Source organism: Paramisgurnus dabryanus, chromosome 10 (assembly GCF_030506205.2).
Source record: "Paramisgurnus dabryanus chromosome 10, PD_genome_1.1, whole genome shotgun sequence".
Taxonomy (NCBI): domain Eukaryota; kingdom Metazoa; phylum Chordata; class Actinopteri; order Cypriniformes; family Cobitidae; genus Paramisgurnus; species Paramisgurnus dabryanus.
In genome coordinates, this window is record NC_133346.1 from 35,207,792 (window position 1) to 35,233,053 (window position 25,262).

At 39.2% G+C, this 25,262-nt stretch overlaps 1 protein-coding gene across 3 annotated transcripts in view; it reads left to right on the forward strand.

The window, feature by feature from the left end:
• Nucleotides 1-809: 809 nt before the first annotated feature.
• The window catches only part of LOC135745955 (uncharacterized), a 605,494-nt gene continuing 581,041 nt past the window's right edge, over nucleotides 810-25,262 (forward strand). For 2 of the 3 annotated variants that reach the window (XR_012337822.1, XR_012337823.1), the window contains exons 1-6: nucleotides 810-856; nucleotides 1,059-1,175; nucleotides 1,797-3,257; nucleotides 3,365-3,409; nucleotides 3,565-3,651; nucleotides 3,753-3,827. Coding sequence is in view for 1 of the 3 variants with exons in the window: in XM_065264438.2 (XP_065120510.1) it covers nucleotides 1,808-3,257; nucleotides 3,365-3,409; nucleotides 3,565-3,651; nucleotides 3,753-3,827; nucleotides 11,318-11,544 (1,884 nt within the window). In the remaining 2 variants the exon portion in view is untranslated. Of the gene's footprint in view, nucleotides 857-1,058; nucleotides 1,176-1,796; nucleotides 3,258-3,364; nucleotides 3,410-3,564; nucleotides 3,652-3,752; nucleotides 3,828-11,317; nucleotides 11,840-25,262 lie in introns of those variants that run through there. The other variant, XM_065264438.2, reaches the window with a different exon arrangement.

A 25,262-nucleotide genomic window follows, 5' to 3' on the forward strand; every position in this document is an offset into this window, starting at 1 on the left:
CATTTGATTCAGAGCTAATGTTACTGTATTAAATGTAAATTAATTAGTTAAATGTAAACTATACAAGCTATAAAATGTAATGCATACAATGGTAATTATGGATCAGCAGCCAAGCTCCCTTCACCCCTTACGAAAATTAACCATGGTTTTACTACAGTTAAACAAAAAAACATGGTTACCCAAAATAACCATGGTTTTAACAACCATGGTTTTTAAAAAACCACAGTTACACCATGGTTACTGTAGTAAAACCATTAAACAAACAGAGACCGGAAGTTAAGTTCTACCCAGACGCATAACCGTGACAATGCACCGGTGTCCGATGAAACAATTTATATATTTTCTTACATCAACATTTGATGTAAGAAAATATATAAATTGTTTCATCGGACACCGGTGTTGAGTGTTGTCATTAGCTAATGTTTTGGCTCTGATGTACGGTGGTTTTTACATTCGTTTGATAAATGAGGGCCAATGAGCTGACATGGGAGAAAATGTACTTGGAAAATGTTACTTTGATTCATTTTATATGAATATTATATTATATTATGAATATATATTTTATAATTTTAAATATTACCTTGGTTAAAAAGCACAACATTTAGTTGTTATTAAGAGCATACACAATTAAAAGGAGCTTTAATAATAGCTTCAAGTCAATTGATTTCAAGTTGTTTTGTTAAATTTCAGAAAATTATTTCTTAAATTTGAAAATCAGATATTGAGAATAATTTGCAATAAACTTTTAAGACTTTTATTATTTTTATTTTTTGTTTTCTTAATACAGGCTTTGGTTGACTACATGGACAGTGAAGATGAGGTTTTCCCTTCAAAGGCTATGATGTCTAAGAAAAAGGTATGATGATATTGATTATTTTTTTGCCATTTTCAGTAATTGTCTTGTACTGTACTTAAAATGGTCTTATATCTAAAAAGCTGCATAGCTTAGAAACAGATTTGCATTATACAAAAAAACATACAGTTGTATAAGCATACCTATTTCTGCATTTGTTGAACACTTATCATTCTGACATGAGTGTCCAAATTGTTTTTCTTAGATGAGGCCTGCAATTCATGATGACTCGGATGATCTTTTTAACTCTGAAAATTCCAGTGCAAGCAGTGAAGATGAAAATACAGACATCACCGAAAAACATCATAGACCTTGTGTCAGGGTAAGCATTTATTTTATTACGTCTTCATTATCTTTAAAGAATAACCTGTAAATAAGGACTAACTGAAATGAATGGTCATTGTCTTTAAGGCAAGAAGAAAGATTACCAAGCAGTCAGATGTTGTTTCAAGTGAAGATGAATTATCTGATGTCAGTGTCAGTGAGGAAGAGTACATTCCTGACACATCCGGAGAGACTTCAGATAGCATAAGTAGCATAAGTCTAAGTGGTTCACCAAAACATAAAAGAAAGTTCCAGACTGTAATCCAGTGCAGTTCAGTTGACAAGAAAGGCAAACACTGTGATCCTCAGAGTAGTGGTGACCTAGGGAGTTTACAAAACCAAGATGCATCCTCACCTCCTGACAGAAAAAGATCAGTACTTATTCCAGCTATTATTAAAAAGAGGGATGGAGCAAGAATGTATAACAAGAAGCAACACTGCTTGTTTTGTGGCAGTGATTTTACAAAAATTTCTAGACACCTGGAACGCAAGCACAGCAACGAGGTAGAAGTAGCAAGGGCACTAAGTCATCAAAAGGGCTCCAGAGAAAGGCGAATGCAGCTCGAGTTTTTACGTAACAAAGGTAACTTTGCTCACAACGCTACTGTTATTAATGCAGGAGAAGGAGAGATGATTCCACGAAAACTGCCGAAAAAAAACCTGGATGGGGAACGTTTTATGCACTGTATATACTGCCAAGGGCTCTTCTTAAAGAAGACTTTGTGGAGACATTTGAAGATTTGCAAATTCAAGCGTTCCGATGTGAAGCCTAAACCTGGAAGAACTCGTGTGCAGACTCTTTGTGGCTTTGCACAGCCTCCACCACCAGGCGTAACTCATGGTGTTTGGAAGCTGTTAAATGCTATGAACCAAGATGAAGTGGCCCTGGCAGCTAGAAATGACTGGTCCATTTTAGAGCTGGGGAAACATCTTTACAACAAGTGTGGCTCAAGAATTAAAATGCATGAATACATTCGTCAAAAAATGAGAGAGCTTGGAAGACTTCTGATATGTGCAAGAAAGGTTTCACCCCTTACATCTATTAAAGAGCTCACCAACCCCGAGAACTTTCTGCATACTGTTGATGCAGTTAAAGAAACAGCTGGATATAATGAGAAGACAGGTCTCTATGAAAACCCCAGTATTGCAGTAAAACTCGGACAAAGTCTTAACAAAATTGCAATGCTTATTGAAAGTCAGTCTATCATTTCTGGAGACAAAGCAACAGCAAAAGCTGCGAACAGCTTCCAACAGTTGTATCAATCCAGATGGTCTGAGTACATTTCTGCTTCAGCCAGGCGAACACTGGAGGAAGCCAAATGGAACAAACCAACATTACTCCCATTCACCGAAGATGTTAAACTTCTCCATTTGTATCTAGATGAGCAAGAGAAAATTTACTACAAACTCTTGTCAGCACAGCCTTTGTCTCACCACTGGTCAAAGTTGGCCAAGGTTACATTAACTCAAGTTATGCTTTTTAATCGAAGACGAGAGGGGGAAGTTTCACAAATGCCTTTGTCTGCCTACACCTCCAGCATCCAATCAGATGCCCATCCAGATATTAGCATGGCCCTCTCAGAGTTGGAAAATAAACTGTGTCAGTACTTCAAGCGAATAGAGATCAGAGGCAAAAGAGGAAGAAAGGTTCCAGTACTTGTCACTCCTTCAATGCAAGAGTCAATTAACCTGCTGATTAAAAACCGGAATAGGTGTGGAGTACCGAATGAGAACTCTTTCCTCTTTGCACGTCCTTTTGCAATGACCTATTACAGAGGCTCTGACTGTATTCGTGAATTTGCACGCGAATGCAATATTGAAAAACCTGAAACTCTCACTACCACAAAGTTGAGGAAACAGATTGGTACCCTCTCTGAAGTTCTTAATCTGAGCAACACAGAACTGGATCTGCTGGCTGACTTTCTTGGCCACGATATTCGTGTACATCGTCAGTTTTACAGGTTACCTGAGGGCACTCTCCAGTTGGCCAAAATGAGCAAAATTTTTCTGGCTCTTGAAAAAGGACGCTTGGCTGATTTTAAAGGGAAAAGTCTTGATGAAATCAACATAGATCCTGAAGGTACTCTCTCTCTCTCTCTCTCTCTCTCTCTCTCTCTCTCTCTCTCTTTATCTCTCTATGTTTGTGTCTTTGCATAAACAAGGTGCTTCTGCGATTTCTGTGTTTAGAGAAAGTTACAGTGGACAGCGATTTAGAGGATACTCAATTAAAAGGTAACTTTTACTTACTTTTTGATTTTACAGTTGATTGACCAAAGCATAATTTTACTCGTGCATGTTTTTTTTTTTTTGCTTTATACTATTCTAAAAATTAACTATAAAGATGGATTTGTTAATAATCAGAACTGGCTAATATGTTTTACTTTCAGAGTGCACTCAGGTATCAGCACCACACACTGCATTTGAAGATTGTAATGACTCCTTGCTTCAAGCAGACAGAGGGCTCAAAAACAAAGGTATTATATATCTCCATATCATTCTTGCAATTACAACTGTGTGTAAAGCTTTAGAAATAAGAAAAATTTTTTATCATGTTTGTATTAACGTGTTTTTTAAGCATCAGCACCACAAACTGCAAGTGAACATTGTGATGACTCCTTGGTTCCAGCAGACAAAGGGCTCAAAAAAAAAGGTATTATATATCTCTATATCATTCTTGCAATTACAACTAAGTGTTTGAAATAACGTGTTTTTTAAAGCAGTTAGCCCAAGTATTGTCATGTCATACGTGTCTGTTGTGCAGTGAAATGGTAATGTTACATCCAATAATCTGTTATTATGTTTTACAATTAGGGATGCACCGAAATGAAAATTCTTGGCCGAAACCGAAAAAAAAGGAAAACAAGGCCGAAATCCAAAAAAATTATTATGCCAATTATTAGTACAATTGCATTTATGGCTATCGCTGTGTACTAACTTAGGGGTGTGTGATGGATCACAAAACTCATGGCTCGGATCACATTACAGTTTTTGAGGCACAGATCGGATTATTTTTCAGATCAGCAAAAAGGGGGTAGGAAAAATCTAATAACAAATAAAGGGCAAACATTTATAAAAAAGAACAAAGTCCTACATAAGGTCTGAAATTAGCATTAGGTACAGAAATCAAATTAAATGAACCATAACACTCATAACCTTATTGTATAAATTAAATATATAATTAATTTAAGAGCTACAGAAGTGATTTTCTCTTTGTCTTGGGTTGTTTGATTAACATTAATGACACAGATTTAAGTAGGTTAATTGAGGTTACTGTCTCTTTAAGACCAAATAAGCACAGAATGGTTTCTGACTGTAATCTATACATACACTTAAGACATAAACAAATGTTTTTATTAGAAAAAGAATACTGTGGAGATAATTTTGTTTGTATGTGCCCTGTCAAAAACAGAAAGATTTTATGTTCGCTTGTTTTTTTTAAACGCACTATTGAGGGCACTTAAACACTTTTTCCCCGCACACAGAGACCGAGGGCGAATCCCAAACAGCGCAGCATAAACAGTTGCTCCACATATAAATGTTACGTTGTTTTTCATTGCTTTATTTGCCAAATGTATGTTAATGGATTACAGTATGAGACACAGTAGCGCAACTCTCTCTAAAGTTTACACCTCAAGAGTTCTGATCTTTGAAGGGCGTACTCACTGTAATGATCACGTCTGGACCAAACACATTCACAACCGCATGTGCCTCTGTGGGTACAGAAAACGGCTCACTTTAGCACCTTTTTGTGGTTAAATACATCCACAACGCAGAAATGTTGCTTCAGACAAGCACGTGCAGGTCGCGGTTTCTGTTTGGGTCATCACAACATTTCGGCCGTATTGTTGCGGTGATAAAAGTCTTTCGGCCGAAAACCGAAAATGCTCTTTTGGGTTTTTTTCCTTTGGTCTCTGATTTAAAGGTCAAGTATGTAATTTCTGTCACAAAATTGCAAATTAATTATTTTTAACCAACCTTATGAAGGCATGTCTCAACAGCTATAAGTAGGCTACTTTAAATAGAAGGTCCAACAGATAAGAAACACGGTTATCTTCATTCGCGGCAACCGGAATACTGTACGGTCATCTTCATTTGCTGCAACTAACCCTAGCCTTAAAGGGATAGTTCTGCCAAAAATGATATTAAACCCATGAGTTATTCACTCCCAAGCCGTCTGAGATGCATATGTCTATAATTTTTCAGATGAACACATTTTCAGTTATTTTTGAAAATGTCTTGGATCTTTTAGTTAATCAAATGTAAAGTTACGCGGTCCACTCCTTCAAGTCCAAAAAATGTGTGTTTATTCTTCCCTAAACAAATTCAAAAGGCTCCAGGATGATAAACAAAGGCCTTCTGGGGGTAATCCGCATGGTTTTGTTAAAGAAATATCCATAATTAAAACTATAAAAACGAAAATAACTAGCTTCCGGTAACGCCCGCATCTTAGACTCCTCTGTATTTAGTAGAGAGTATCAGCATAGTGTGGGGGCCAGGGCCTGAAATTAACACCCGACCACGCGCCAAATGCAGGTGGATTTTGCAATTGGCGGGTAACACTGTCAATCTACCGGCCACATTGGCGGGTAGCCAATGCGAATCAGTGATGTGCGACCCAATGCGAATCAGTGATGCGCGGGTCAATGTATAAACAAACAACCCGCTCCTGACTGATGTTTTCAATTAACCCGCCCGCAATTGTTTAAAATAGTTAAAAGAACACGCCCACATTTTGGGAATTTAGCTTATTCACCGTATCCCCTATAGTTAGATAAGTCCATACATACCTTTCTCATCTCTGTGCGTGCTGTAACTCTGTCTGACGCAGCCCCTGCTAGCTTAGCATAGCACAAAGACTAAGACCTATATTCTCAGAAGGCGAAGCACTGCTACATGGGAGGAGTGATTTGCAAAACTCTGACCGAACTCTCTGCTCCTCACCAGGGGCTTCACGGGTGCTGCGAGCAAATCACTCCGCCCAGTAGCAGTGCTTCACCTTCTGAGAATATAGTTCCCAGTATGTATACTGTTAAAAGATTGCTGTGTCTCATATGACCTTGTTATTTGTACACGGTGTGACTATACAAACCACAACACATAAATAGGAAAATGTTCACATTATTTTGTCAATTATTGGGAGCAGTTTGCTAGCTGGAGCCATTCACTTGCAGTCTTTGTGCTAAGCTAAGCTAGGCTCTGTCAGACTGAGTTACCTTATCTAACTCTGGGGGATATGGTGACTTGTGATTGTCATAACCATGGTTATTTTGTGGTTACCATGGTTTTACGACAGTAACCATGGTTTTTTGGTTTTAACTGTAGTAAAACCATGGTTAATTTTCATAAGGGAGGATGCGACTGCTGACTAGGTTGCAAACCTTTCTTTATGTCTTAAGTGTATGTATAGAGAGTCAAAAACCAGTCTGTGCTTATTTGGTCTTAAAGAGACAGTAACCTCAATTAACCTCCTTAAGTCTTTGTCATTAACCCTCTGGGGTCCGACCATTTTGGGACACTGTCAGAGGTTCTGACATGCTCTTACATTTGGTCTTTTTTCAGTTGCTTTAAACATATTAATGACAAGTGTCTCATAACACTGCATTCACCACAAACTGGGCTAAAATATTATATGAGAAAAATGTTTATGGGTGGTTTTTGAAAAAGCTACATTTTTTAGTCACTGATTTAAGTCCACCAAACCCATACTAAACATGTTTTAACAAGACTTTTCTAAACAGGATCTAGTAGTCTAGAGTTTTTTTCTTTAAAATGATGTGAAAATCATCCTGCCTACTCATTCACATAAACCAATATATTGATTTAGAAATTGTAAGACACTTTTTGTTTAGATGGGCTGTATGCGAGAAGGATTGATTGACAGCTAGCAAACAAAGGCTCGCATAATGAGCTGCATAATGAGCTGCATAATGAGGCAGGAGGGAACTACAGTAAAGAATGTGAGGACAAATAAATGTATACATGTTTGTTTGAGGTTTATTAAGAAGTTAACAATATAATCAAAATAGAAATAAAGGTCAGTAGGACATTTTCGGTTTATTTGGAAACAAATCCTATTCAAAAACTTTTATAAACTAAGAAACTGATAAACAACAGAGCTGTAAACTTCATGTGGCTCATGTTACCATATAACTTTATGTCCAAAAGTGTGATTGTTTTTCCACTTCATAGTTTTGTACTGATGAGAGGGATGCAGACCTGTAAGAGAGTTATGAACAGCTGTTAGCATAAATTGTCCACAGAAATACCACATACATACATAACTTATGGGTAAATTTCACTGATAGCACTACATTCAGATAAACTATCATGTACATAAACTAAATTCAGAACATCTTAGATAAACATCTGCAGTGATTAGTTTTATAAAGAGCTGTTTTCAGATGACTGTTTTCAGATGCCCATCCCCTTATCATCTAGCTTCTGTTGTAAACGCGTTTCTGTAAGCACGTATGAACTTTAAAAACATCGCATATGGCGTCCATGTGCGCGAGCTTGCGTCTCCGTGTAAACAACGCGGCGCTCATAAAAAACGGTGTCGCATGTAAAGCGCAATGTATGGAATTGCGTTGCATGTAAACAATATATTGAATCATATTACAGCAGATCCCGCAGTGCAGCATTACTCAAAGTTGCCATGAAGGATACGAAAGTGAATAACTGTGTCTAACACTGTACAACATGTAACAGATATCCGCCATTACGGGAGGTCTTGTGTACTCGTTTCTAAATAAGCATGTAAACATGGAATCATATTACAGTACACACTTAAAAGATACAGCAGTGCAGCCTTACTCAAAGTTGCCATGAAGGATATAAGTGAATAACTGTGTTTAACACTGTACAGCATGTAACAGTTAAATCCGCCATTACGTGAGATCACACGTCCTCATTTGTAAACAATGCGAAAGTTTTTCAATCCAAAGCGTGCAGTCTGCTGAGGTCGCTTATGTAGGCTGAACTGCACAAGCCATAACATATTACATGATAGCAAATATAAATGAGGATAAATGACTTACAGTTTCTTCAGGAATTTATCCTCCTCCAGTGCGTCCTCCATTGTTCTTTTTCTTAGGTAACGTAAGAGATAAACGCTTCTCTTCCTCAATGTCCAGACATAAATGAAGATATTCCTCACGTGTGTTTATAAAGTTTATCATCCAAACATCCGGTAAAGTCTTTAAATCTGATAAAACTTTACACTTTGTTTTAGGGGTGTGACGGTCATTATATAACCGTGAGACCGACGGTTATAGTTGAACACAGTCATTAGAACTCTATAACCGCCAAAACCGTGTTATTAAAATATTTTTAAAAACATTTTGTATCATAAAGAATTTTTAAATACTAATTAAAAACAACTGTTAACAGTCTGTGTTACACGCCCCCTCACGTTCTCAAGCAGTGAAAAATACAGAGCGGAGCAGACGTGCTCACATACAGGACAAACCAGGTTACTTTTCGGTTACTTTTGAGATTTAACATATTAAACAAAGTCTCACCTTTCAAATCATCTCTTCCTTCTAGTTAATTTATAGCATCAAATAAACATGAATGACCATGATAAGGAATGTTGTTTTAACCGCGGAAAGGCGTCAGTACACTCCGCTTTTCAAGTTCAAATCCTCCCATGCTAATCTACTAACTCTCTTGAACGCACATTCACTGCTAGTTGTCTTGCTGTTAATTTTAAAGAAACGTAGAGCAAGTAGCTAATCAGTGTCTAGTTTATTCAAACGCCGGGTGAGCACTGTGCAGCGCGTCTGCGGAGAGCGTTTGCTGCGCGTGGCCATTGTGCTTTACACCGGCTGCGTTTAATAACAATCTCAAGTTCACATTACTTTCTTTTACCTGCATTTATGAGCAAAACCTCTTCTATACGCTTTAAATCCACATTGTTTTCGTGCTGTTCTGGTCCGTGTAATGACAGATATAGACACAATTACAGACATAAAAGCCCAATGCACAAATCTGTTTCTCTGAAGATTATTAAAATAGATGATAGATAGAGGATTAATTTATGCTGGGCAGAGAGTGACAGCGCAGTCTGGCAACAGTGTGTTTTTTTTAAATATTTCATTGCTTTCTGTTAAATTGTTCAAAGTTATTAATGTTTAAAACACACTTGGCATCACATTCATGATTTTATGGTAAAATGACACTTTCCCGTCAATCCACGAGCATTTAAACGAGCAAAACGCCCCCTACCGACGGTTATGTGACGAACCGTCACATTTGACTCACGTCATAACCGTCATCACCAATTCTGAAACCGGCACACCCCTACTTTGTTTGTTATTGTTTGAACTGCTCGTCTGTTCACTACCATGTCAACAGCGGGTACCGCCTGTGGGCATTACCGCATTAAAGAAAATGAAGTTAGCCAGGAAAAACGGTACTCTCTTTACTTCAATGCAGATTATATAAACAGGAAATATGTGTTTTTGATTATAATTAGCTTGTTTAAAAGCAGACATTTCAGGCTTTCTTTGGATATGTGTATCATGTTTGTGTGGCGAGTATTTGCGGAGTTTCAACTGATTGTTGTAACGTGTTTTGAGAGGCAGCTGGCGGAGACAGAAATGTCTGGAAGGCACCCTGTTTATTTTCTTTATTTGACAAAAACACAAAGATCTGTTGTTATTGTGAATGTACACATATTAAAGACCCTTTACAGTTTCAAATGATGTAAATCACGCAAGTGTATGATTATTAATGATGGAGTATTTTAAGTTGATTATGCCATGATAAGGACTCTGAGAAAATGCGTCAAAACGCGGCTCCGCGTTTTTGGACCCCAGGGGGTTACTGTTAATCAAACAAGACAAAGACAAAATCACTTTGTAGCTCTAAAATTTAATTATTTAATTCATACAATAAAGACAGTGTTATCATTCACTATTCGTGCAAAAAAGCTGGCTGGTAAAAAGTCACTGTGGCAGGTGGTCAAAAAAGTTAACTTCAGGCCCTGATGGGAGCATAGAGCAGCAGCAGAGAACCCTCTGCAAACTGAATACACACTCCTCTTGAATGCGGAAGTGACTAAAGGCCAATTCTCACTGAGTCTGTTGGGTCAGTGTGAAACCTCTGTTGGCAGTTGTTGGATCAAAGTAAATGAGACTTTGGAATGTTGGTTTCTTTTGAAGTCTGTTGGTATCTGTTGGGGTTGGTAGTTGTTGGTCCAGTGTGAATTGGCCTTAATATGGCGGCATTACCGGAAGCTAGTTATTTTCGTTTTTAAAGTTAAAATATGGAAGCTTTTCGTTTCTTGGACCACTTCTGATAGGTAATGACCACTGCACACCAGTCAGTACCTATCAAAAATGGTCCAAGGAAGGAAAAGCAGTAAACCGGCAACAGGGTCATGGGTGGCCAAGGCGCGTTGATGCACGTGGAGAGCAAAGGCTGGCTCATGCGGTCCGATCCAGCAGATGAGCTACTGTAGCTGAAATTGCTGAAAAGGTAAATGCTGGTTCTGATAGAAAGGTCTAGTGGAGTTCATGCCTCCACGGGTCAGGGCTGTTTTGGTGGCAAAAGGGTTCCTTCACAATATTAGGCAGGTGGTGTTATGGCTGATCATATGTGTATAAATATGTTTGTGTGTGTATGTATATATGAAGAGTTTCGTTGCAAAACGAGATAACTCAGTTTTAACATTTTTGTCAAACATGTTTATAATTATGCTATCATGTTATTTTGTTTTATGGTGCTACAATTTTTTTAAGTGATGAAGGTTTAAATAAAAAAAACCAACTGCAGTTAAATTGATATTAATAGGCTTTATGCCCAGCTGCACTACTTCCTGAACTTCAGCCAGCTCCTTGTTTCTTGTCTGCCATTATTGGACAAACTGATTAATCCAGGTGTGTCTGATTATTGTTGTTGTGACTACTGAGGTCAGGCACACCTGGATTAATCAGTTTGGCCAATAATGGCAGACAGGAAACAAGGAGCTGGCTAAAGTTCAGGAAGTAGTGCAGATGGGCATAAATCCAATTGAAATGCACAACCAAAAAAACGAGATTTCTGAAAAATTAAAAAAACGGAGTTATCTTAACTTTTTTTGCAACAAAACTTTTCATATGTATGTGTATATAATGTTTTTATTTTTGCCTCTCACAGGTGAGGTTAAGAGGACACCCTGGAACCAGCAGGAAGTTCATGCCGTGGAAAAGCATTTGATGAAATTTATTAAGAACCGGAATGTTCCAAGAAAGACGGACTGTGTAAGGTGCATAGAGGCTGAACCACAGGCTCTTAAAAACAGAGAGTGGTCAGCTCTGAAGTTTTACATCAAAAACCGCATCTCTGCTCTGCAAAGAAAAGATTTAGCGCATAAATTTAGCTGAATCTACCCACCATGTCCTCGGGTTTTGGTCAATTTAAATCGATTTAATTCTGTTTAATCGATTTAATTCCGTTCTTTTAAAGAATGTTTTAAAATGTTTCAGATATTTAGTGGAATTAATTATTTTGTTTTACTGATTTGCTGTTTTGTTTTCCTGTTAGGAGGACACTGTTCTTTCTTTTAGAGCAGTTATTAGTATGCCATCCTCGGTTTACAAACTTGGTTATTTCTTTCTTGAAGGAAAACACCAGCGTTTTTCAATATTTTACTATGTTTTTGCCTTAACTTAGACAAATTAATACATACCTATATTTTTACAATGCGTGCAGATAATCTTTGTACAGCCCGTTGTGAATGTATTGGCATTTAGCTTAGCCCCATTCATTCATTAAGATCCAAACAGGGATGAATTTAGAAGCCACCAAACACTTCCATGTTTTTCCTATTTAAAGACTTTTACATGAGTAGTTACACGAGTAAGAATGGGTGGCACAAAATAAATCATGGCGAACGAAAGAGCACTAAGATTGCAGCACCTGGACCTCAGGCGCAGTAATATTGATGGAAGTTTGAGTGAGAGGGAGAGTAGTCAGGAGTGATGATGATGTTACTGCGCGCAGAGGTCAAAGTGCTGCAAACTAAGTGCTCTTCTGCCATATAATATAGTTCTTATTTTTTATCCGCTTAAAAAAATCACAATTTTATTTTGTGCCACCATACTTACTCGTGTAACTACTCATGTAACTTTTAATAGAGAAAACAATGAAGTGTTTGGTGGCTTCTAAATTCATCCCTGTTTGGATCCTAAGGAATGAATGGGGCTAGACTACATCCTAACACATGCACGACACGCTGTACAAAGATTAAGTTTACACATTGAAAAAAGATAGGTATGTATTAATTTCTCTAAGTTGAGGTAAGAACATGGTAAAATATTGAAAAACGCTGGAGTTTTTCTTAACATGTTAACTCTGAACACAGGCATGAACGAGTTTTATGCTGAAGTTATTTGTTTTACGATTTACTTAAAAGTTTCAAGCAGCCTTTTAGAATAGAAACAGTTTGTCATGAAGTGTTTTATAAGTGTTTTACACTGAGCTCAGGTTTTAAACATGGGTTTTGGAATTTTGTCCACGAGCTGTTTTTTTAACTAAAGTAATGAGTTAGATTAATTTAGGTGACACATGACGTTTATGTCACAAGTTTTAATTATAAATGTGTTTTTGCTAAATGTGTTTTTTACTAAAGATTTAGCAGTCAAAGCACTTAATGATGTTCCTTTGTCATGAATTGAACATTTGTTGAATGTTTTAATAATAAAGCCTGAACCATTTTCAGTATGGCGCTCCAAATTTGTTAAAAGTAGGTTCTCTTGATAAACAGCTTCAAAAAAATGCACTTGTGATTTTGAAAATGGTGTTAAAGGGCACATATGCAAAATCCACTTTTTTTTTTTTTTTCCATTTTTTATTTTTGCATTTAAGAGAGAATACAAAAAACAACAATAAAAAAAAAAAAAAAAAAAAAAAAAAAAGGTGTGTATATATATATATACACATATATATAACATTTTTTACATTGAACAAGATAACAACTGGTAGGGTGCTACACATACAGGTCTTCCATTTGTTTTATATATTTGAGTGGGTTAAATAACTTGTCCATTTCCACCATCGGTTTTTAAATTTTTGTCCTTCCAGTCTCAGGTCATGGGTCATTTTTTCCATTGCAAATATTTCCTCCATGATGTTCTTCCAATGATCCAGACTCAAGGGCTCACTTTTCAACCAGTTCCTCGTTATAACTTTCTTACTTGATATCAGCATTACTTTGAATAGGTAAATGTCTTCTCCTCTAACAACATCTTTTGTTAACAGGCCTAAATACATAGTCTGAGGTTCATTCGGTATTTTATAACCCAAAATTTTTTCAAATTCTGTTACAATAGATTCCCAGTAGGGGCGAATTTTAATGCATGACCAGAATACATGAGAATGATTGACATTGATATCCCCGCAGAGTCTCCAACACTGTTGGGGGGTTTTCAACTGTTTACTTTTAATAAGTGGGGTGATAAAGTATCTCACCAAGTTCTTCCAACCAAATTCTCTCCATTGTCTGGAGCTAGTAGAAGTTTGTTGTAGAAGGCAAATTGAATGCCAATCATTCTCTGACAGTGTAAGCTGCAGTTCAGCTTCCCATTTTTGTTTTATGTATTTTGAGTCAGACCTATTACAACTTTGTAAACATTTATACAGCCTGGATACAATTTTCAAAGGTAAATGTCTGTATGCCCCTGCGATCATATCTATTAATTCACTGCCCTCTTGTGAAAGGTGATTTTCTATGTCTGTATTAAAAAAATGTCTTAGTTGGAAATATCTAAATAAATCAGAGTTTTCCAGGCCAAATTCTCTCTTCAAGTTTTCAAAAGATTTAAACTTTTTTCCCTCTGTTAATGTACACACTGCAGTGATTCCCTTGTTGGCCCATCTTGTAAAAGTGCTATCCATCTGACCTCTTCTGAATTTTGGAGAGTATACTGGCCAGATCAACAATTTACAATCCCCTTCCAATTTGTATTTATTCAATACGTCCCGCCAGATCTTAATTGTGGTATTTACTATTAGATTCGGTTCTATATGTTGGTTAGATGTTTTCTCACCCAACCTAGTTTGTGGTTGGCAGGGTCCATAGTTAAGCTCAATGTGTTTCCATTTGGAATAATACTCTGAGGAGCACCAATAAATTATATATCTCAACTGGGCAGCTAGGAAATATTCTTTAAAATTTGGAAGAGCAAGTCCTCCTCTTTTTTTCGCTAGTTGTAAAGTTTTGAGCTTAACCCTTGGTCTTGCCCCATTCCAAATAAATCTACTCACTTGTTTATCCCATTTATCAAATTGAGAGTTTGGTATACACACCGGGAGTGAAATGAATAAATACAGCAATCTAGGCAACACATTCATTTTTATCACCTCTATCTTTGAGCTTAAATCCATTACTAGTGTTGCCCATTTTGTCAGATCCTTTTGTATATCTTCATTAATCTTTTTATAATTGGCCTCGTATAATGAGCTTAGTTCTCTAGTCAGGTAAACCCCTAAATATTTTATCTTTTCTGAATCCCATTTTAGTTTGTAAGCTCGTCTGACTGAGTCAGCTGGTCTATATTTTATACAAAGAACTTGAGTTTTTGAAATGTTTAATTTATACCCAGATTTCCCTCCAAAATCATTTAGTATCGTTAAAAGCTTAGGAAATGTAAAATCCGGATTGCTGAGGTATATGATAATATCATCTGCAAAGAGACCCAACCTATGTTCATCCTTAGCAACTGTGATTCCTTTGAGTTCTTTACTTTGTCTTATGTACTGAGCCAAAGGCTCTATAAACAAGGCAAATAGGGAGGGGCTAAGACAGCATCCCTGCCTTGTCCCTCTGAAGAGCTCGAATCTGTCTGTTAAGTCCCCATTTATTTTAATTCTGGCCACTGGTTTATCATACAGGGCCTGTATGCATTTAATGATAGTTTTATCAAATCCCATTCTTTCCAAAGCCGCAAAAAGAAAATTCCAGCTGACTCTATCAAAAGCCTTTTCCGCGTCAAGACTTACTAAGACTGTAGGGGTGCTCCGTTTATTGATTTCATTAATTATATGTAATGTGCGCCTGATGTTATCTTGCGTTTGGCGACCTTTTATAAAACCTGTCTGGTCTTCATTTATCAGGTCTGGAAGGAAGGTTTCCAATCTTCTTGCGATTATAGACGTAAATAATTTATAATCAACATTCAAAATAGAAATAGGGCGATAGGACTCACATAACTCTTTATTTTTGCCTTCCTTTGGTATAACTGTTATCATGGCTTCTTTCCATGAGGGAGGACATTTTGCATGTTTAAGTGTCCAATTGAAAGATTCCAACAATAGGGGTGTAAGGTCTTCTTTGTAAACTTTGTACCATTCGTTAGGATATCCATCTGTCCCTGGGCTCTTTTTGCTTTTCAATCGACTGATAGCCTTATCGAGCTCTTCTTTAGTAATGGGTGAATTTAATGATCGATTTTGAGTAGTTCCTATGGAGGGGAGATCTAATTCAGCTAAATAATCTTCTATTTCTTTTCTATCTACTTGTTCTGATTGGTTATACAGAGACTTGTAATATTTATAAAATATATTTTTGATTTGCTCAGGTTCATATTTTATGTCCTTACTTTCTGGGTCTCTGATTTTGTTAATTGAGTTCCTTATTTGCTGTGATCTTAATCTTTTTGCTAATATTTTGGTTGCTTTGGGACCTGATTCATAAAAAATTTGCTTTGTGAATCTCATTTTCTTTTTTATCTCCTCATTTGCCATGTCTGTTAATTGTTTTCTAATTTCTTTTATCCTTCCAGCCAATGCATCACTATTATCTATATGCTGTTGTTTTTCTAGTTTTCTCATATTTTGTTCTAATTCAGCTTGTAGTAGCCTTTTCTTTTTTTTAAGGTGAGCTAGCCTTGATATCATGTTTCCTCTCATTACTGCTTTAACAGTGTCCCATAATATTGTTGGTTCTATTTGTTCATCCTTATTAATGGCTATACAGTTCTGAATCTCTTTTTTGATTTCTTGCACCGCGATTTCATCATTAAGAATATTGACATTCATTTTCCATAATGTTGTCTTGTTTTGTCTGTCTAAGAGTATAGTTAAGTATATAGCATTATGGTCTGACACATCTGCTATTCCGATTTTACAGTCTATTACCCGGTATCTATCTGTAGAATTCATCAGAAAGTAGTCAATCCTAGAATGTATCTTATGAGCAGCAGAATAATGCGTGTAGTCTCTTTCTAATGGATGCAGAGCTCTCCAAACGTCACACAGACCTGTATCTTTTATTAGGATATTAAGGTTCTTGGATTTGATGTTTTTATCTCTTTTAGAACTTGTTGTGTCTTTAGTATGATTCAAAATTGTGTTCCAATCGCCTCCACAAATCAAGATCCCCTCACTCATTGTTGTTATTTTGTCAAACAATAAGTTAAAAAATGTTTTGTCTTCCTCCGGGGGTGCATACAAGTTAACTAATGTGACTACAATATTATCAATCCTCCCTTTAACAATCACATATCTACCATATTTATCAGGACATTCCTCCATCAGTTCAAAATTAACAGAGTTTGAAATTAGAGTAATTACTCCTCTCCTTCTGCTATTCTTGTGTGAGCTATAGAAGGAATTTATGTAACCAAGCTTTTTGAATTTCTCATGTTCTTCCTTTGACATATGAGTTTCTTGTATGAATATCACCTGCATTTTATCCCTTTTTAATTTTGATATCACTCTACTCCTCTTTATCGGGTTACCCAGACCGTTTACATTTATTGACTCAATTTTCAGTTTACATGACCCACTCATACCCTGAATAAATTATTGCTGTAGACCCCACAAGTGAACAGGAACAAATAACAAAAACAGAGTAAATTGAGAAATAAAATAAACCTGAACAATGATACAAAAAATACCTGAGACTCCAACTCAAAGGGAAAAATGTCTCTCCCAACCTGGCCCCGTCGGTAGGCCTAGGGTAGTATCTCCCGTAAGGGGAGGGCCCTATATAAGGTTTGGAAACTACTTCCATCCTAAGTGTCCAACGTCTAAACTCCTCCTCTGGTGCCTCTCCTTCAGTCTTGTGAATTACAAAGGCCTTCTGGTGTCAATGATGTAAACACTCGTCATCAATCATTTTTTCCCGCTTCTCTGAAACTCCATCAATTTTTCTTTTGCCCTCTGCGCAGTAGGAACTCTGTGCTCTCGCCGGGGGCGCCCCTCCCGCTGCCATCCCAAGGACTTCTGTAGTCGAGTCTCCATAGCGACCTCTTCTGTAAACACTGTCGGCACCTCCACTTCCAAGCCCCGCTTACGCAGCTCCATCCCAGCTTCGTGTGCGCTGCGGTATGTTTCAACGCCATTCTCCCAGTGAATTCGAATGCTTGTGTAGGGTGTTTGGAAACGCACATTCTTTTCCTTTAACACTTTCTTAATCTCTTGATATGCCATGCGTTTTTGGATGATCTCGGATGCATAGTCGTGATCAAAATAAATGTTCTTCCCATTTAACTGGATGCGTCCTCTTTTCCACGCTTCTTTGAGGATTAGTTCTTTAGTTGTGAATTCTTGAAAATTTACTATAATTTGTCTCGGGTTGTTATTAGGTCGGGGGTTGGCTGCGAAGACTCTATGGGCTCGCTGAATTTTAATATCCAAGTCCGCTGGCAAAGGTAACTCGCGCTTGAGGAAATCTATCACGAATTGCGTCACCGACTTCCCTTCCTCTCCTTCTCCTACCCCGAAAAGTCGAATGTTGTTCCTTCGTGATCTGGATTCGAGATCGGTCAGTTTGTTTTGGATAGTTCTCTGTCGCTTAATACTTTCAGTCAGCGCTTCGGTCAAATCCAGTGTCGTGTCCTCAACACGTCCCACGCGATTCTCCGCTTCTTCCATTCTTTCCGTCAGGCCTCTCATTTCCTCCGTCAGGTTGTCGAGTTTATTACCCATCTCTTGTCCCAGGGTATTGATGTCGTTCCTTAACTTGTCATTGTCCTCCTTTAGTTCGGATTTAAGCTTTTCTATTGCTTCCAATATAGCGCTCGAGGTTTTGTTGGTGCCGCCCGGGCTCGTGCTTGCTTGCTCGGTTGCGTTGCTAGCTTTGGACGTTATTGCTTTGTCTCCTTTAGGCATTTTGCTTCTTTTGGCCTTTTATGTTTTGAACCCCACTTAAATACTTAACTTACTTTATAAATGGATAATATATCGTCGAGTTTTAGCGGGTATTTTCCATCAATCTCGGAGAGCGGTCACCAGACACGTCTTTCTCGTTACGCCATCACCGGAAGTCCCGCAAAATCCACTTTTACAAGGTGTTTGGACATAATTGTGTATTGGCAGTGTCTGAACAGAACCACCCTATAATAAAAAACCTCCTCTTTTAATCCCCATTAAACCAAAGCAGTCTCAATAGACGTGCTGCTTTGATTCTCTTGTTAGTGTGACAAGCTTTGCCTACAGCCACCGACTGACTGGTTAATTTTCCCAAAAAGTTTTTCTAAATATGTTTTTAGCACATTGTAACCCTAATGCAGCTAAAGATACTATTGTCTCAGACTGTATTCACAGGAATCAGATCTATTTTTAAATGAATGCTTTCACTTTCTGTTGGTAATGGAGTGAGGAGCTGTAGCTCATTTGCTTTTAAAGGTACAGACGAAAACTGCACTTTTTTTTGCTCCTGCCCATATAAGGGCATTTTGGACATGTTATAAATTATCTGTGGAGTATTTTGAGCTGAAATTTCAGACACATACTAGGCACACCTGAGACTCCACATTTTGTAATAATGGGCATAATATTGGCCCTTTAGGTTAAGCTGATCCACATGGGTAAATTGATACCCGTATTTGTGGATTCTGTTCCCAAAACGCCTGTAAACCACTGCACATCTGTGTTCTCCCGGCCCCAGAATGCCTGCAAACCGCTGCCCGTGTGTGTTCATTCGAGCCCCAGAATGCCTATAAACCCTTGCCCGTGTGTGTTCTCCCGGACCCCAGAACGCCTGTAAACCGCTGCCCGTATGTGTTCTCCTGGGCCCCAGAATGCCTGTAAACCGTTGCCCATGTGTGTTAATTCAGTCCCCAGAACGCCTGTAAACCGTTACCCGTGTATATTCTCCTGGGCCTCAGAACACCTGTAAACCGTTGCCCGTGTGTGTTAATTCAGTCCCCAGAACGCCTGTTAACCGCTGCCCATGTGTGTTCTCCCGGGCCCCAGAATGCCTGTAAACCGTTGCCTGTGTGTGTTCATTCGGGCCCCAGAATGCCTTTGAACCGTTGCCCGTGTGTGTTCTCCTGGGCCCCAGAATGCCTGTAAACCGTTGCCTGTGTGTGTTCATTCGGGCCCCAGAATGCCTGTAAACCGTTGCCCGTGTGTGTTCATTCGGGCCCCAGAATGCCTGTGAACCGTTGCCCGTGTGTGTTCTCCCGGGCCCCAGAACGCCTGTAAACCGTTGCCCGTGTGTGTTCTCCCGGGCCCCAGAATGCCTGTAAACCGCTGCCCGTGTGTGTTCATTCGGGCCCCAGAATGCCTGTAAACCGCTGCCCGTGTGTGTTCATTCGGGCCCCAGAATGCCTGTAAACCGTTGCCCGTGTGTGTTCTCCCGGGCCCCAGAATGCCTGTAAACCGTTGCCCGTGTGTGTTCTCCCGGGCCCCAGAATGCCTGTAAACCGCTGCCCGTGTGTGTTCATTCGGGCCCCAGAATGCCTGTAAACCGTTGCCCGTGTGTGTTCTCCCGGGCCCCAGAATGCCTGTAAACCGCTGCCCGTGTGTGTTCATTCGGGCCCCAGAATGCCTATAAACCGTTGCCCGTGTGTGTTCTCCCGGACCCCAGAACGCCTGTAAACCGCTGCCCGTATGTGTTCTCCTGGGCCCCAGAATGCCTGTAAACCGTTGCCCATGTGTGTTAATTCAGTCCCCAGAACGCCTGTAAACCGTTACCCGTGTATATTCTCCTGGGCCTCAGAACACCTGTAAACCGTTGCCTGTGTGTGTTCATTCGGGCCCCAGAATGCCTGTAAACCGTTGCCCGTGTGTGTTCATTCGGTCCCCAGAATGCCTGTGAACCGTTGCCCGTGTGTGTTCTCCCGGGCCCCAGAATGCCTGTAAACCGTTGCCTGTGTGTGTTCATTCGGGCCCCAGAATGCCTGTAAACCGTTGCCCGTGTGTGTTCATTCGGTCCCCAGAATGCCTGTAAACCGTTGCCCGTGTGTGTTAATTCAGTCCCCAGAACGCCTGTAAACCGCTGCCCATGTGTGTTCTCCCGGGCCCCAGAATGCCTGTAAACCGTTGCCTGTGTGTGTTCATTCGGGCCCCAGAATGCCTGTAAACCGTTGCCCGTGTGTGTTCATTCGGTCCCCAGAATGCCTGTGAACCGTTGCCCGTGTGTGTTCTCCTGGGCCCCAGAATGCCTGTAAACCGTTGCCTGTGTGTGTTCATTCAGGCCCCAGAATGCCTGTAAACCGTTGCCCGTGTGTGTTCATTCGGGCCCCAGAATGCCTGTGAACCGTTGCCCGTGTGTGTTCTCCCGGGCCCCAGAACGCCTGTAAACCGTTGCCCGTGTGTGTTCTCCCGGGCCCCAGAATGCCTGTAAACCGCTGCCCGTGTGTGTTCATTCGGGCCCCAGAATGCCTGTAAACCGCTGCCCGTGTGTGTTCTCCCGGGCCCCAGAATGCCTGTAAACCGCTGCCCGTGTGTGTTCATTCGGGCCCCAGAATGCCTGTAAACCGCTGCCCGTGTGTGTTCATTCGGGCCCCAGAATGCCTGTAAACCGTTGCCCGTGTGTGTTCTCCCGGGCCCCAGAATGCCTGTAAACCGCTGCCCGTGTGTGTTCATTCGGGCCCCAGAATGCCTGTAAACCGCTGCCCGTGTGTGTTCATTCGGGCCCCAGAATGCCTGTAAACCGTTGCCCGTGTGTGTTCTCCCGGGCCCCAGAATGCCTGTGAACCGTTGCCCGTGTGTGTTCTCCTGGGCCCCAGAATGCCTGTAAACCGTTGCCTGTGTGTGTTCATTCAGGCCCCAGAATGCCTGTAAACCGCTGCCCGTGTGTGTTTATTCGGGCCCCAAAACACCTGTAAACCGGTTGTGTGTATTTTTGGTCCTCAGATTTACCTTAAACCTGAAGTGTCCCCACAAGTGATCTCTGTGTCAGGTTTGAAACTTTTATAGTGAAATACTTGTAATTTGAAGTGATATTCTTAAAAAGATATATTTTTTATTACTCAAAATATTTTTTTTAGTTCTTTAGGACCATGAGAAAGGGTGGTCCTCACAATGTAGCATATGGACAGGTGGCCCCCACAATGCAGAAAAACAAGTATGTGTGTGTATGTGTGTGTGTGTGTTTTCTTTCCTAACAGATGGTTTTTAATGATGATTAAAGTGTTTGCTTAGAAGTAGTATTGCAGTAAAAGATTTAATATGTGTTTATCTATCTAAAGAAGTTAATGTGTGCCTTATTCATATAACCAATTTTACAAATAATGAAATGATGTCATGATATTGAAATATGTTTTACATAATAATCACTTTCATCTTACAGCTTATGTTTTTTATAAATGAATGTTTTGTTAATGATTTGTTTTTAAGAAAGCATTATAACATGCTATTCAAAGTGGAGGAGTACTGGAGAAGAACTGCAGGGCTCCCAGGGATGAGAGGAGAACAGTTTGTTTTTCTTTGTCTATGTGTGTCCATCTTTGCCTACAGGCTAAAATTGGGTGTGGTGATGGAGTCAGATGGACGAGGGGAACGGCCTTTGTGGGTGGAGATTTTCTGAAGAAAGATCGACGTCACATATTTTATAAATAAGCATGTTACTTCCTGAGCTGGTTGTTCGCTACTTGAGAGGACCCAGCGCTGTTAAACTTTTTCATATCTGATCAATAAATATTTGAACTTAGATATTTGTATCTTGTGCCTTTCCTCTAAATTATGAACATGCAAATGGACGCCTTAAAGTCCAACAATTGGTGACCGCCGACGTTTTGTGGAGGGAAAGGAGAGAGTGAGAGGAAGGAGGGTTTCACATTGAAGAAACCAGAGTAAGGGAGGGCTCCATTTCAACACAAAAGACCGGTCTTCTAAAATAAAGGTAAGCAGAAACCTGTTATATCAAATTCTGCTATTGGACATATACCAAATTACTTGTGTTGAAAAGGAGATCCAAACTGAAAGTAATAATTGAATAAAAGATCAGATTGAAAAACTTAAAATATATATATATATAAGGTTAATAGAAAGAGAGAGACGGGTTGAATGGTCCCTCGGGTTTGAGTCCCGTAAAGGTAAATTGTGGTTGGAGTCCATTAATGTATTAGACATTATAAAGTACCAGCAGGGTTGAATGGTCCCTTGGGTGAAAACCCCATAAAGGTAAATTGTGGTTGGAGTCCATTAATGTATTAGACATTATAAAGTACCAAGTGGGTTAAAGTCCCTCGGATGAAAATTCCGTAAATTCTAATTTTAATCCGGATATTATTTAATCGCTTTCAACTTTCGCTAAAAAGACGGGTCAGTAGTCGCGCGGGTGAAACCCCTGAAAACTACTGGTGTATATATTCTTTTGCTAGATTAGAGTGACGTTTTGTGGTTTTTTGAAATTCTGCATGCTTGTAAATTATGTGAAAATGGCTAAATTCCAGAAAGAATGTGATGAGTATGAGTGTCCACCAGTGTATGTGTATTTGCAAAAGATTGTGAGGCTTAGGATGGTCCGAACAGATCGAAATGCTTTTGTATATAGAGAAAAGACAAAAAGAGGTTGCATTAGCGTGGAACACGTTGAGAGAAGAAAACTGTTGGGAGGCAGAGGAGAAAAAGAGAGTTCCTCTGACGCCTATTATTTTTGCCATGGAACATAGACTGGTAAACAAAATTAAGACTGTAAAAGCAGAAGGAAAAAGTGGTTTGGTAAAGGACCAAATGTGACAAGCTTAGAGAAAGAGTTGAGAATTCAGACGAGATTAGCTCTGGTTGCTGCTGTCATGCAGGCTATTAAATCAAATAGAAAAAGGGGAAGTTGGCAGTGGTGCAGCTGCAAAGCCAAAGGAAGTTAAACAAGGAAACAGTCAGCCAGACTCAAGTGTGACACCTACGGCTCCTCCTCCAGCTCCACCCCCAGTGAAATCGATCTACCCCTACTTGCACACACCTACTCCTTATGAGAAAGCCAAAGCCCCAATGCAACAGCCTGTTTTTCAAATCAATAGCGGTGAATTAAATGTAGATGTAGATTTTATTTGTATGAAAATGTAGTGTGTCTGTGATATATTGTGTCTGTTAAAACCATAAATGGGATTAAGCAAAATCTAGCAGAAAGACTGAGGCGAAGCTTTGAAAGACAAAACAAATTAGAGAAAAGAGTAGAGACCAAGTTATTAAATGTGGAAATAAAGATGAACAATTAAAAAAAAGGACAGAAAATTGTTAAAAGGTGAATGAAACAGATAGATTGTATAAAGGAAAAAAAGATTTAACAAAATGAAGAGGAGTCTTCATCTGATGATGGAAGGTGGTCACAAGATAAATTTTATTTTTAAATTGAAAGGCAATATTTTGCATGGGTCAAGCTGAAACCTTGTGGGCTGATTATTCCCATCCTTTGACATTCAAGAAAGTGAATAAAAGCTGGCAATGAAAAGACAGTGGCAAAAACTGTGTGTGACATCAAAGTGTTGGAGTTGCAAAGAGAGGAGTAACTCATAAACTGGACTGAAAGCACATTCTATTTGAATGGGACTATACTTGAACTCAAGCAGTGAAGGGGGCACTGCATATGGTCAGAGACATTTACAAGGATGAAACACCAAAAAGACTGAGTGGAATCCAGAAAGAGACTAACAAAGACAATAATGTTCTTGGAGGCAAGAGAAACTGGACAATATTTCACTGGACACTGAACTTTTTCATCTTCATACGAGCCTTTGAGTGAAAAAGGGGAAAGAGTAAACAGCCGTTCAATGTTTAGTAAAGACCTTGTTACTGTAGGGACACAGACAATCTTTATGAGAAAATCAGCTTGACAAATTTAAAAGCTGATCAAGAACTTTGTTGTTAGGTGTGACTACCTGTTCTAAAATCAAATCAGACTCCTATTAATCTGACAGGAAGAAATGCATAATTGAATTTGGTATCTACAGAGGAAGTTAGAACTCCACTGATGGTATTAAGCTAAAAAGCAAATATATATGGCATAGAACAGCTATGGCAGAAAGGAAATTAAAATAGATAAAAGAAATACATTGAAAATGAAAAAAAGAACACCATAGAACAATATAGAAGGTAAACAAGAAAAGCTGTGAGAATAGAAAAATAACTGATTATTGTGACAAACTTTGTATTTAAGGAAATTGCCAGCCCAGACATCATATATGTGCATGAAGGTGTTCACATGGCAGATCTCATCACTGAGGGTGAGCCACATGATTGCATACCATTGACTGATATAGAAATTGTTGTTATTGTAATTAATTATAATTGTTATACCATTGACTGAAAAAGCAAACAGATTGAGAGATGGTTTGTTCGCGGTACCACTGACAACTACCCCACCGGTAATCAAACTGTTTACAGATGGTTGTTGTTTCAGAGCAGCAGATGACACATTGAAGGCAGGTTTTGCAGTTGTTGAACAGGTTGAGGGTGATTTTGTAACACGACTGAGTGGTAGATTGAAAGGTAAACGGTCAGCACAGAGAGCTGAAATGACAGCTGTTATCAAAGCCTTGCACTACACTGGTGAAGAGAGGGTGATTGTTTATAGTGAATCTGCATATGTGATTGGTGCAGTATATATGGAACTGCCATATGGCAGATAGGTGGGTTTGAAACCAGGAAAGGCCGGCCTATAGTAAATGCTAGCAAAGCCTGACACATAATACAGGCTGTGAAGGTACATAATGAAGTGGCTGTTGTCAACTGCCTAATAGACCACTTATATCCCCAACCATGGTTTCCCAAGACAAAGTTAGATCTGACAAAATTGACAAACACGCACTGGAATTGACATATAGTTTCGGGGCTGCTTATCACCCCAATGCTAGAGTAAAGCTGAAATACTGAACCTGACTTTGACATTAAAACTTGACTTGACAAACTATGTGCACAGACAAAAATA